Source organism: Gracilinanus agilis, chromosome 3 (assembly GCF_016433145.1).
Source record: "Gracilinanus agilis isolate LMUSP501 chromosome 3, AgileGrace, whole genome shotgun sequence".
Taxonomy (NCBI): domain Eukaryota; kingdom Metazoa; phylum Chordata; class Mammalia; order Didelphimorphia; family Didelphidae; genus Gracilinanus; species Gracilinanus agilis.
In genome coordinates this window covers 188,945,128-188,958,354 of record NC_058132.1, presented here as the reverse complement: position 1 = coordinate 188,958,354, position 13,227 = coordinate 188,945,128, and the positions used below count along the sequence as shown (strand labels likewise).

The 13,227-nt window shown below is 33.9% G+C and overlaps 1 protein-coding gene across 1 annotated transcript in view; it reads right to left on the bottom strand.

Annotated features, from left to right (window-relative positions):
* Positions 1-250: 250 nt before the first annotated feature.
* Positions 251-13,227, bottom strand: part of CUL5 (cullin 5) — a 104,645-nt gene continuing 91,668 nt past the window's right edge. The window contains exons 14-20 of the mRNA XM_044669015.1: positions 12,578-12,709; positions 9,501-9,624; positions 8,895-9,070; positions 8,615-8,776; positions 5,676-5,794; positions 2,543-2,666; positions 251-1,991 (exon numbers count right to left, since the gene is read on the bottom strand). Coding sequence (XP_044524950.1) covers positions 1,797-1,991; positions 2,543-2,666; positions 5,676-5,794; positions 8,615-8,776; positions 8,895-9,070; positions 9,501-9,624; positions 12,578-12,709 — 1,032 coding nt within the window. The 3' untranslated portion in view covers positions 251-1,796. The remainder of the gene's footprint in view (positions 1,992-2,542; positions 2,667-5,675; positions 5,795-8,614; positions 8,777-8,894; positions 9,071-9,500; positions 9,625-12,577; positions 12,710-13,227) is intronic.

The following is a 13,227-nucleotide window of genomic DNA, read 5'->3' as shown; positions in this document are numbered from 1 at the left end:
ACTTAATCTAAGTTTTTTATTTGCTTTCTCTCCTTAATAGTAGCAACCTCCAATAACATTTTGGGGGTTGGGAATTTAAGTCTACAAAATGCTCTTGAATACATGCTGCTAATTACAGAATCCTATACTCCTTTCAGTGCCGCAGCATTTCATTTCCTACTTTCTTCATCAAAATCATATTGTTTCTGAAAAATTCTGATATTTTACATCACACAGTATATAAAATAATTATTTGCAAGAAAAATTGAAACTTGCACCTCAATGAATAAAAATCCAACTTGAGCTTTTCTTTCCCAATGGGGAATAATTTTTTTCCCTTTTCTTTTTTTTTAAAATTATTACTTATGTCCCCAAGTCCAAAGAACTTTATTATTCTGGGAACCAGGTTACCAGCAACCATGAAGTTACTACTTTGGATTGACTGACAGAAAAAAACAAGGTAATTGTTGCCATTGGAACATCTTAAAAATGTTAATTGTTCACATGTAAGCCTATATATATTTGGCAAGTTTGCTGCTCATACTAAGATTGTATCAATTATGCTTATTCATTTATAGGTCATCTTATGATGATACTTCTCATATCTCCCAATTCCAGGTGATTTATAGGTCTCTTAAAAAAGTAGCTTCCTCATATTCTTTCCTTCCCCGAAATGTATTTTGGGCTGTAAAAACACAAAATGTTAGTAGTATAAAAATGAGAAAATCAATCATGTATATGTGTCCCATCCAAGTAGGAGTTTTTGTATTGTTTTTAATGTTAGTAGTACAAAAATGAGAAAAAAATCAATCATGTAAATGTGCCACATTCCAAGTAGGAGTTTTTGTATTGTTCTTAATGCACTTATCAGATATCTGAAACATAAATATTAATTATATGTAGCAGATATTTGGATCACAAATCTTAAATGTACCACCAAACACATTTAACATATGTTCATTTTACTACTGCAGGCCTTGAAAAGTAACTGTGTAACAATATTTTTTAAAACAAATGAAGCAACTATTTCATTTATTTGTTAAACTACTTGGCCAAATATATAAAAATATCCATGCCACATTACAGTAAACAAGGAAGAGATGATCTCCCTCTTAAAGGAAGCCAAGATTTAAAAGATGGAAATCATTTACATCACCTGTGTATCGTTAAGATCCAGTTACTACATACTGAAGCACTGTTTGAGCCAACAAGTGAATATTGTAACAAAGAGTTATCTTTTCAACTGTGATGTATGTCTCCCCCAATATTACACAAAACAGTTCACCAAAGGTAGACAGTACATTACTCTGTTGATCACAAATAACTGAAAGTGCTATTTCTAGGCCTACTTGCATTTAAAAAACAAAACAGCCAGCAGTTCTTCAGTGCATGAATATTTGAAGACCATTCCTTGTGCAAGTAAGTACTGTTTATCTTTTAAATAAAAAAGGAAGTAAAAGGAAGAAAAGAAAAAAAAGAAAGAAAATCCTTCCCCAGTACCTCCCCCACTTTCCACTCCTAAGAACCTGTAATCTTCCTGGTGGGTATAAATGAAATCAATTTTTAAAAGCTCACAATGGGCTCTTGATGAATGCAAGTTTCCCCACAAAACAGCATGCTGTTAAAAGTGTGCAACATGAAGGGAGTGCCATCATGCTAATTGATGAATTGGCAAAACATAGTCCTTTTGTAAGGTAAGGCAGGAATTTTGATATTTATGTAATAAAAGTCCAAATGAGTTCCAGCACACACTGTTGCAACTGTCTGCCCAAGCACACCTCCATCTGGATTTTCCATATCTTCCATAGTCTTCAAAGTTATGCCATGTATATGAAAGTGTTGATATCTGACTCATCTCTTCTGATATATTTGTGCTCTATAAGCCATTCGATTTGCTCTTTTATCATTTTCTTTTGTGGTAAGAACATATTTTTCAATATTTCTACTAGTTCAGTCTGTAGTTGAGCATTACTAATTTTCTTTCTCATTTTCATTATTTGGATGATAGCCTCCTAAAAACAGAATGATAGCTTAGTTAAGTATTAGAATGTATTTTGACATAAGTAAAAGCAAAGCAGAAACTTCTCAAGTAAAACAAAATTGATTAACAAATAGTTTTTGTTTTTATAAATTTCATCATCTAGGATGAGATATATCCCTATGGGATATAAGTTAAAAAAGTCTGATGCTTATGCAGGAGAACTTTTTTCTAACTACATAGCTTAGAAGTGAACACAGCTTGAAGTCATCCACACAATCACAAGTCACCAATGTAGGGCCATAAGAAATAGATTTTAAATTGGGAATCAAAGAAGTAAGAATTCATCATGACTTTCTCAATTTATTAGAATTTTTAGTAGAAAGGGAAAAACATTAACTATGGCAACACTCCCCATTGTCAGCTCTCTAGCTCTGGGTCTTTACTTTCACCAGCAAGGAGCTTAAGGCTTTGAGGAAAATAATGTACCAAAAGTTATTTTATAAAATCAAGAAGTGGACAAAGATGACTATCATACTTTTGAAGTTACTTCAAAATTTAGTTATTTCTGTTCACATTACATACCTGGGTTCTTAATATTCTTAGCTGAACTATTCCTTCATTCTCCTCTTCTCTCATTCTTTCAGTGGTGAGTTGCAACCGCCCAATCAAGTTAATCTTACCCCTTTTCTGAACTTTTGCATTTTTTCTGTAAAGGTCATATGAAAGACAGTAATAAAAAAGTAGATATTTTACAAGAGAAAGTCTCAAAAAGATAAACAATGACAACTATATGAAACAGAAGAAAATTCCATAATGGGACTGGAATACTCAACTATTTAAAAAATTAAGTAGCAATATAGAATTTGTTAATATAATAGTATAATGTTACATAATGTGATAATATAACAGAAGGAACCTCTGAGATCTAGTCTTGAAGTTCAAACAGGCACAACAACTTGTCTAAGGATTTCTTTATTAAGTGGATTTTGAACCTAAATCTTATCTCTTGCCATATATTACAAATTTTCTTAGGTTCAGAGTAGATAGTGCCAAAGATTTGGAATCAGAAAGGACCTCAAGTCATTTAGTCCAATCCTCCTCCCACTTTATAGGTGGGGAAATGAGGTACAAAGTGACTTGTCCAAAGTTATAAAAAATAGTAAGCACAGCTGGGACTTAATTCAGGTGTTCTCATCCTAAACCCCTCTTTTCTCCTGCTCCTTGGAATTTCCCAGATGGTCTTCCTGAGATATTGTGTTAAAATGAGTCACTAAATAAATGTCAAGTGCAAAGGTAAATACATAAGAAAAAAATTCTCTAGGTTATACTCAGAGCAAATGTGTAATGATGACACTACTTCCATTCCCTCCTTCCCCTAAAAAACCAAAACAAAGCCCATCAATTTTAGTCACTAGCGAATTTTCTCTTTTAATCATTATATGTGAGATCATAAAAGACTGGGTATTGGTCTGGACCAGGGGTCGGCAATCTTTTTAGCCGTGAGAGCCATAAACGCCACATTTTTTAAAATGTAATTTCGTGAGAGCCGTATGGTGCTCACAGTGCACACTCCTGTAACAGCACCTGAAAAAAAATTGACTTTATAGCTCCTGCAGAAAGAGCCACATCTGGCCCTCAAAAGAGCCAGTTATGGCTTGAGAGCCATACGTTGCCGACCCCTGATCTGGACATTGAATATATCCATGAGAAGTGAAAGGAAAAAATGATGTAGTGAAGAGAGAGCTGGCTTTCCAGTCAGGAAGAGGAGCTGAAGTCCTGCCTTGTGTACACAGAGAGTATCAGCCCAGGCAATGAAAAATAAGCAGAAATAAGAGTCATAAGAATTGCACTGAAATCCTGAGTCTTTTCTACTTACTACCATGGTGGCCTTGGGTAAGTCAAGGAACTAAAAATAACGGAGTTCAGGTAAGAAAATCCTTTTTGTTCTAGAACTGTGACCCTATTAGCAATGAGCAAATCATACAAACTTTCTGGGTCTTTTGTTTCCTCATCTATAAAATGAAGAGGTGGTTAATATGATCTTTGGGGTCTCTTTTTGTTCTAGATCTATGATCTTATTGGATGTTTGATCAAGGAAAAGTCAAACAATCTTATGGTTCCCTAGCCATTCTATAAAACTAGAAGTTGCAAACCAGGAAGAGGAGAAGTCTAGAAACAAAAATATACCATATTACTTTCCTAAAAAAGATGCAAATTGCTAGTTGTACTTTAAACTACTCTGCTAGGGAAAAAACAAAAAACAGACAAGTATGGGCAGAGAAATTCTCTTAGCAATGTTCTATTTTCCTATAAAGAGTTACATCAATCAATAAGCATTTATGAGGCAAGCAGCATGCAAGGGAACTGGCCAGAAGGACAAAAATGAAACAATCCTGCCCTGCAGGTATCCTGGGCAGGGGCAGAAAAGAGCTTGGCTATGGCAGAATACCATATGTTTACAGTGAAAATAAAGACAGGAAAAATATGACTAGAGTTCAGGCAAATCGCTGAAGAAATCAATGAATGTCTCTTAAAAAATGCAGTACTCTTCTCTTTGATGAGAAATAGCATTAGGGAAGAGAAAAGCATTCCAGATGGATAGACCATACAAGGTCTGGAGTCAGGAGAGAGGTTGTCTCGTACGGGGAACAGTGAATTATAGAATTTGGCTAGAATATAAAGTGCCTAAAATTTATGTACAATGCCCCCAGAAAAAAGGCTGAAGTCTGATTACAAAGAGCTTTAAATACCAAATGGAATTTGTGTTTTATCTTAGAGGTAACTAGTAGCCACAAAAGTTTTCTGACAGGAAACCTACATTTTAGGAATATTAATTTGGAAGCTACAGAATAGAGGAAACGGTATATGGAGATCAATTCGGAGGCCATTGGTGTAACAAGAGAGAAGGAATTGGGTATGGGGTAATGGTTGGATGAGAATGAAAGGTCAAAGATGACTCCTAAGTTGCCAACTTGGAAGACTGAAAGAATGCTAGCATCCTTAACAGAAATGAAGATTTAAGAGAGAAGGGTAAGTTAAAGCAGAAAGACAATAAATTTGATTTGGGGATATAATGGATGCCTATGGCACATCCAAGAAGAGCTGTCAAGTATTGTAGTTGGAGATCTAAGCTTGGAGCTGAGGGCAGTTAATAGAAGGCAATTTTTCTACATGTCAAACAAAAACCCCATCTACTAAAACAAGAAAGCCATATTTGTAACTGGTAACATGATTTAACATAATTTATATTGACAAGTAAAGTGATTAAAAGTATAGAAATGAAAAAATAATAATGGCTTCAAGTAGCATTTGAATGTAATGTAAAATTTATATAAATTTAAAATAGGTAAATTATAAACCTCTTACTGACCTCCAGACCAGAGACCATATTAATACAAGTAAAACATTACAATAGTAACAGCTTGTACTATATAGTCTTTTATCATAGTATATTAGATTCTGACAGATTCTCAAACACCAGGATTATTTCTTTCACCACTTCTGACATTTTTTTGGAACAAAAGCTAAATAGTAGGATTATATAATGTCAGAGTCTAAGTTCTTAGTCATGTGATATATTCCTAGTGGGATGTAGGCCCCAGATCATGAAATGGTTAGGTTCTGAGTTTTACATTCCTCTAAGTTTATCCTGAAAACAAAGCACTAACAATCCTAGGAAAGATTTTACTTTTAGACCAATAATCATAAGTCTTACATTAAACTGAATTCCTGGTTCACTGAGAAGAGGGTCCCTTCTGTAAAGTCTTTGGGTGAGACGACTTGTGGTTCATACAATAAAACTTGTCGTTTGAGCTTTGGAAAAGCTACAAGAGACTATGCAGAAGAAAGAAAAAAAACACATTAGTAAAAAGTAGCTAAAAAATAAATATCCAATCATTTATTTGCTGCTTACTTCAATAAATCTGATCTCTGTAGGGTGAGTATATCTTTCAACAGTAGGGCTTACAAGTCACCTGTCTACCACCTTATGTGCATAACATGAAAACACATGATAATAGGAGATGAAGTAGAAATGAGGATAAAGATTATTTATGATTGCTGGAGAAAGTAATTCCAGCTGAGAGAGGGAATCTTCCCTAGGCATGGAGAGGGCATGTTCCCTGGGAACATCTAATTTTTTTATCCTTCTATCTTCTCTACCTCCACTTAACCACAGAACACTTATAAGTTCTCTCTTAGTTATTTCAAATCCAGACACTTATCTGTGGCTTCAATTTGTCTACTGGTATGTACAACAGTAAGAGATTGTGGTTCTTCAAAAAAGGAATAAGAGAAAAATGTTTGCAGCTCTAGTACTGAACTGATTTTACTGAATCTAGAAAATATTCTATGTGTATTACAGAGGTAATATGATTTATGAAGCACTGAATCTAGAAAATATTCTATGTGTATTACAGAGGTGATATGATTTATACAAAATGAAACATGGATAAAACAAAGGACCTGTGACTTCAGTGTGCCCTTTTGTGCCCACACTCAGTACAGAAACTTTTCACCAATGCAGAATGGAGTTTCTGGCTTAATATATAAATCCTATAGAATATTGTCTGTAGAAAAAAGAGGTGTCAAGTGATTTTTCCATGGTCACATAGCTAGTAAAAGATATAACATATGAATCCAGCCGGGCAGCTGGGTAGCTCAGTGGATTGAGAGTCAGGCCTAGAGACGGGAGGTCCTAGGTTCAAATTTGGCCTTAGACACTTCCCAGCCGTGTGACCCTGGGCAAGTCACTTGACCCCCATTGCCTAGCCCTTACTACTCTTCTGCCTTGGAGCCAATACACAGTCTTGGCTCCAAGACAGAAGATAAGGGTTTAAAAAAAAAAAAGATTTAAATTCAGGTCTTCCTGAATTCAAGCTGACACTGTCTATTAAGCAATGCTGGGATTACAATAATAGAAAGAAAAATGTGAAAACCCTTGATTGTACATTGAAAAATGTGTCAGTTTCATTGCTAGAAGCCAAGAGGAATATTGAACATCCTATACTAGTGAAATTACTTTGTCAAGAATCTAGCCTAACACCCAATATACAGTAATAAATGACCATAGTAATCTAGTGTTTGATAAACTCAAAGATCCAAGCTTTTGGGATAATAACTCACTATTTGACAAAAACTGCTGGGGAAACTGGAAAACAGTAGGGCTAAAACTAGGTATAGATCAACATGTCAGCATATATCAAGATAAGGTAAAAAAAGCTATGTTATTTAGGAATAAAGGGGAATACCATAAGAAAATTAGGGGAGCACGAATAGTTTAACTGTCTGATCAACAGATAAGGGAAGAATTTAGGGCCAAATGAGATAGAATTATGAGATATAAAATGGATAACTGATTACATTAAATTAAAAGTTTTATACAAAAGAAAACCAATGCAACCAAGATTAGAATAAAAACAGAAAAAAGGAGGAAAAATTTATAGCAAGAATCTCTGACCAAAGGCCTCACTTTTTTACTACAAGTCAATCCTTCATTGATAAATTATCAAAGGATGTGAACATGCAGTTTCCAGATGAAGAAATCAAAAGCTATCTATAGTTATATGGGAAAATGCTCAAAGTCCCTCTTGATAAGAGAAATTCAAATTAAAACAACTCTGAGGTACCAGTTCATACTTATCAGATTGCCTAATATGATAAAAAGGAAAAATAATAAATGTTGGAGGGGACCATGGGAAAATTGAGACATTAATGCACTGTTGGTGGAGTTAAATCAAATGATCCAACCATTTTTGGAGAGCAATTTGGAATGACTCCCAAAGGGCTATGAACCTGCATATCCTTATTTGCTAGATTAAAACGTAATTCTTTTGGTATCATAAGGGGACACTGAAGTGCTAATATAGCTAACACATCAGATTTATTTCTCTGAGGACTTGTGTTGTAATTAGATCACCTACTATCATTTGTCAAAGTATGAGCATTTTTGACATTCTAAAAAATCTATTAAAGAATTACCAAAAGACTAATTATTGCTTTTTTCTAAAAAGCAGTATTATGAATAGGTCTATATCCCAAAGAATATTTAACAAAAGGGGCAGGAGGGAGGTTTTGTGGTGGCAAAGAACTGGAGGAATGACCATCAAATGGGGAATGGAGAAACAAGTTGTGGCAAATAATTATAATGGAATATTATGGTGAACAGAATGACTTCAAAAAAAATCTGGAAACACTTATATGAGCTCATGCAAAGCAAAGTGAGCTTTGCTTTGTATATGGTAATAGCAATAATGTCTGATGATCAACTGTAAATAACCTAGCTATTATCAGCAAGACAACTCAAGAGGACCCATGATGAAAAATGCTATCCAACACTAGAGAAAGACTGATGAGAGTCTAAATGCAGATTGAGGCATATGATTTTCCTCATTTTTTATATTCATTTTCTTCTACAACATTATGAATATTGTACAAATATTGTGCATGGTAACATCAGTATATCCTCTATCAAACTGCTTACCATCTCAGCATCTTAGGGAGGGGCATGAAAAGGAGGGAGGGAGAGAATTTGGAACTCAAAATGTTAGAAAATGAATATTAAAACTTGTTTTTACATTTAATTGGGAAAAAATATTATTGAACTAAAAAGAAAATTTAAAAATAAATTCAGAAGTTATAAAGAAAAATCTATACCCATAAAGTTCTTCTAAGTTCAGCATCTGGAAGTTCAGTTGCTAGCTTAAGATTTTCAAAGCTGATCTTTTCCCTTGGTCTTTGGTTCCAAGCAAACAGTACAGCCAGCTGAAATGTTGTTACTTCTAAGTCATACTGCCCAACTTCATTCTTAAATGTTATCTGTAAACATTAAACAATAATGCCGAAAATTACTTGGTAATGACTATATATATATGTCAGTAAACTGGTATCAGAAGAGAAATATTACATAATAATATCCAGATAAAAATATACTTACAATCCCATTTGACATGAGATGGTGCCAATGTAATTTTCTGCCACTATGATTTTTTTTGTAGAATTCTTCTACTTCAGGGATCAAATCCTCTAGCTCAGTGGGAAGGGAAACAAATACTTTTTCAGAGCTTCTGGACCAGGCACCAGCATTCAGAATTTTAATATTCACTGAGTCAGCTATAGGCAAGATATTTTAAAATATGAAATGATATGTAAAAGCCAAATGGTAATGGTCATAAAAATTAGATGTATTTTGTTGATAAAAACAAGGGACTTTACAACCAAGAAAATGTAAGATTGAGTAAACACTAAGTCCAATATTCTGTTTCTGATTTAAAGATACGTGTGTTGAAGTATACAGGAATTGTTTTCCATGATAACAACCTCAAAAAGTGAGAGATATATATCTGAAATAATGTATAATTCCTTTAATTTATCCTTTTATTTTTTATTATAATTAAGTCCTATGAACTGTTATATAAAGTAAGCTATCCAAAGTTAGGGTTTAATTAGTGTGTGCTGAATTGAATTGAATCTTTATTTTTAAGTCATTATAAGTCACTAGTATCTACTAAAAAAAAAAACCCTGGAGATAACAAAATAGTACCTGGTAAAGCCAATTTATTATTCTTATGCATTTCCTTAAAAGCTTGGTTCAAATCTTCTGACACTTTAATGTCCTGGAACATCCTAGCAAGCTTGTTTACATAATCTGCTGGCATGCCCACTTCCTACAGAAACGGAAAAGAGATTTTTAAAAATATAAATTAAAACTACAGCTAAAGCTGAATGCTCTATGGAAGAGGCATAAATTTGAAAATTTTAGTTAACACAATAACTAAAGTCTTAAATAAATATATCAATATTCTGCACAACATTTAGGATGCTCCTAAGTGCAACCATACGTTTTTGCCCATTTTTAACATACCACAATTGAAGCTTTATGAAGATGCAATGCTTATAAGAAAAGTAACATTAGAACATAGCAATTGAAAAACTGTTAAAACTTTGTTGTTTAAACAAAAAAACAGTGAAGATAGCACTTAAGATCTTTCTTTATATATCCAAGTCTTAGCTTAATTCCTGGCTCATGGTAGGTATTTAATAAATGTTTGCAGGTTTGACTTCTTGAGACTTGTCAAAATTACAAGAAAATTTACCCTTCCAACTCTAGACATGCCCCTCAGTAGCTAAGGTTATATGGATAAGCTTCAAGAAGGCATGTGTACTTCCTAGCTGTCACTCTGGGCAAGTCACTTAATGCTGACCACCTAGCCCTTGCCACTCTTCTGTCTTAGAATGATAACGTGATATTGGAAATTTGGGGGTCTTAATATTGAGATCCATGATATAAACTTCCTGTGGACATTTAGGGGACTTGAAAACTACATTTCCCAAGGGGCAGCTTAAGAGTCAGGCCTAGAGACAGGAGGTCCTAGGTTCAAATCCAGCCTCAGACACTTCCCAGCTGTGTGACCCTGGGCCATTGCCCACCCTTACCACTCTTCTACCAAGGAGCCAATACACAGAAGTTAAGGGTTTAAAAACAAAAAACAAAAAACAAAAAAAACCTCTACATTTCCCATGATTCAAGAGGCTTCCTATCTTACATGGTGATGTGAACCAATGTAACAGAAGCTTAAATAGGGAGAACTTGATTGGTACTTCCTCCTTCCTAGGAAGCAGCCAGAGGGTAAGCATGGGCAGGACATTTGAATTAGATCTTAGCAGGCACGTGGTTCTTTTTAATTATCAATATGGCCGTTAATAAAACCCTAATATCTTTAAATATATCCATCTATATTAATTTTATCTGTAACAATAATAAGACAGAAGATAAAGGTTTTACAAATTTAAAAAATAAATTCAAGAAAAAAAGGAAAAAAGAAAGAAGGCATGAGAAATTGAAGGGGGAATAACACAATCTGTTTGCCTTTGCCAGGATAGAGCAAAGCTCACTCTCACTTTTACATCATTATAATTAAGCAGTTTTATAATTATAAAACTGCCTTACGTAAAATAAAATTCTATCTAGTTTGCTAGGACACCAAAACATGCTAAATTTTATTCCTAGAGAATAAGTAAAGACTAAATTTATAGTATGTGGAATTGAAATAGAGATGAATATATTAAAACATGGGTCAAATTATATCATAATGATTTTTAAGAAGCTGATGCAATTTTTAAAAGACTTATGTTTTAATTTTTGTCCTCATATTATTTTCATGAATGAATGAATAAAAGAAAAAAAAGTTTAAGTGCTTACTATGTACAAACACTGGTGACACAATGAGAAAAGCAAGATAGTTCTTTTCTTAGAGAGCTAACATTCAAATGGGAGAAAACAATAAACAGTCATTTCAAACTCTCTATCCAAGAGGACTAGAAGGTTCTCAAAAATGCAATTCTGAGAAATGAATGAATGTTCCCTTGTGACAAAGAAAGTCAATCACGCAAAAATAACCAGTACAGTGACTACATCTAACAATACATAAAACAATTCTCTCCTAGTAGTCTCTTGATTGGGGGCAATTATATTTCATTTTGTTTTCTGGAAACTTCATTATTTAAAAAAATTATTCAGTACTCAACTTCTTTTTAGTGATTTTTCCATTTATGTTGTTGTAATAAGGTGCTTACTTTATTATATATCAATTCACAAAGATCTTTATTTTTTACTTTCTTAATATAAGGCATTAAATTGTAGAAGACTGGGAATTGGGAGTCAGAAATCTAAATTCAAATTTCAGCAGTACCATTTTTATTGCATGTATGGCCTTGGACCTCTCTAAGTCTTGATTTCCTGATCTGTAAACTAAGGGAGATGTACTTAATAACTTCTAAGGACATTCCCAGCTCTAAGCATTCACTCTTCTTTGAAACAAAAAACCCCACAAAGGTGAAAGGGATCCTGTTGTTGGCCTGTATGAAGTTAATCAATGACTCAATCAATCAACAAGCATTTATTAAGCTGAATACTATGTGTCAACGGTTAAAAAAAAAAAAGCAAAAACAATTCTTGCCTTCAAGGAACTTACATTCTAATGGGGGAGATAAAATATGTACATCAATACACAGGAAATAAATTAATTTCCAATCATAAACCTGGTGGTAATTGTAAAGGAGAAGATACAAGGAGCTATCAGCACTAATTGGCTAATTAGGATGAAATAAAAGAAATGAAAGTAAAGAAAAGTTACTTTTCCTTCTAGACTATTGGAAACCACTTAAATTTCTACAATTACATAGGTAGCTTTACAGATTCATAAAAATTATTTTTTCTAAAGCCACAAATTTAATTCATAGATCTGGAATTTCATTTTATAATCTTTCCTACTTACTCACCATAAAGGGAAGTTCATAAGGTTTGGAAAATTAATCAAATATATCAACATCAAAAAGCATCTACGAAGGAGATAGTTAAGTGGTTCAGTAGTTAAGAGATCAGAGGTCCTGAGTTCAAATCTGTGCTCAGATACTTCCTGGCTATGTGACCCTGGGCAAGTCATTTAACCCCCATTACCTAACCCATATCACTCTTCTGCCTTATAACTAATATAAAGTATTGATTCTAAGAAGGCATGGGTTGAGGAAAAAAAAAAAAGCATCTAGTAAGTGCCTAGCATATTCTGAACTGAGAAATAAGGAATTGAAGGATCACATGAAAACATTGTAGTTACTTACTCTTAGCCATTCTACCATATTCTCTTCAATTTCACTGTCAGCGGAGATATCCAGAATCAGACGCCGTGTTAAGTGAGCTTTGTGATATCTCATAAAAACATCTTTGTTTTGTACATATTTAAGTACCAAGAGCTGCATGGGAAACAAAACCACATTCAATTTCTACCAGCTAGGTGTGGACTCTCATCTCATCCCAAAATGTACAACAGAAGGCCTCTTCTAGCTATGTGTCTTTTTTCATAGGGTAATTAATCCTGGCAGAACCACTGGTTTTCTGATTAAAATGCTGGCCAAGTCACTTTGGATTGAGACAAACTACCCTATGGCATCCTTTAAAAAGCAGACTCTTTTAGAATTCTGAAAACAAGTAGTGAATTTTTTAACTGAAGGGGTACAGTTTACCCTCATGTCTCTCCATTTCTTTTTTTCCGGTATCCAACCTATCTCGTTGATGTTTTTATATCTGTTTTTCACTACCATTTTCTTGCCTGTTTCTATTCTCTTTTATACTTCCTGTTAATCCTGGGAGCTATAATGATGAGGCTTACAGAGCAGCAATTTTTATACATCTCCTGTTTGAATAATCACTTCAGGACTTTTTGAAATTCAGTCAAAATGGGTAGCAGTTGTGCTCCCTAGCACCTGAGCTC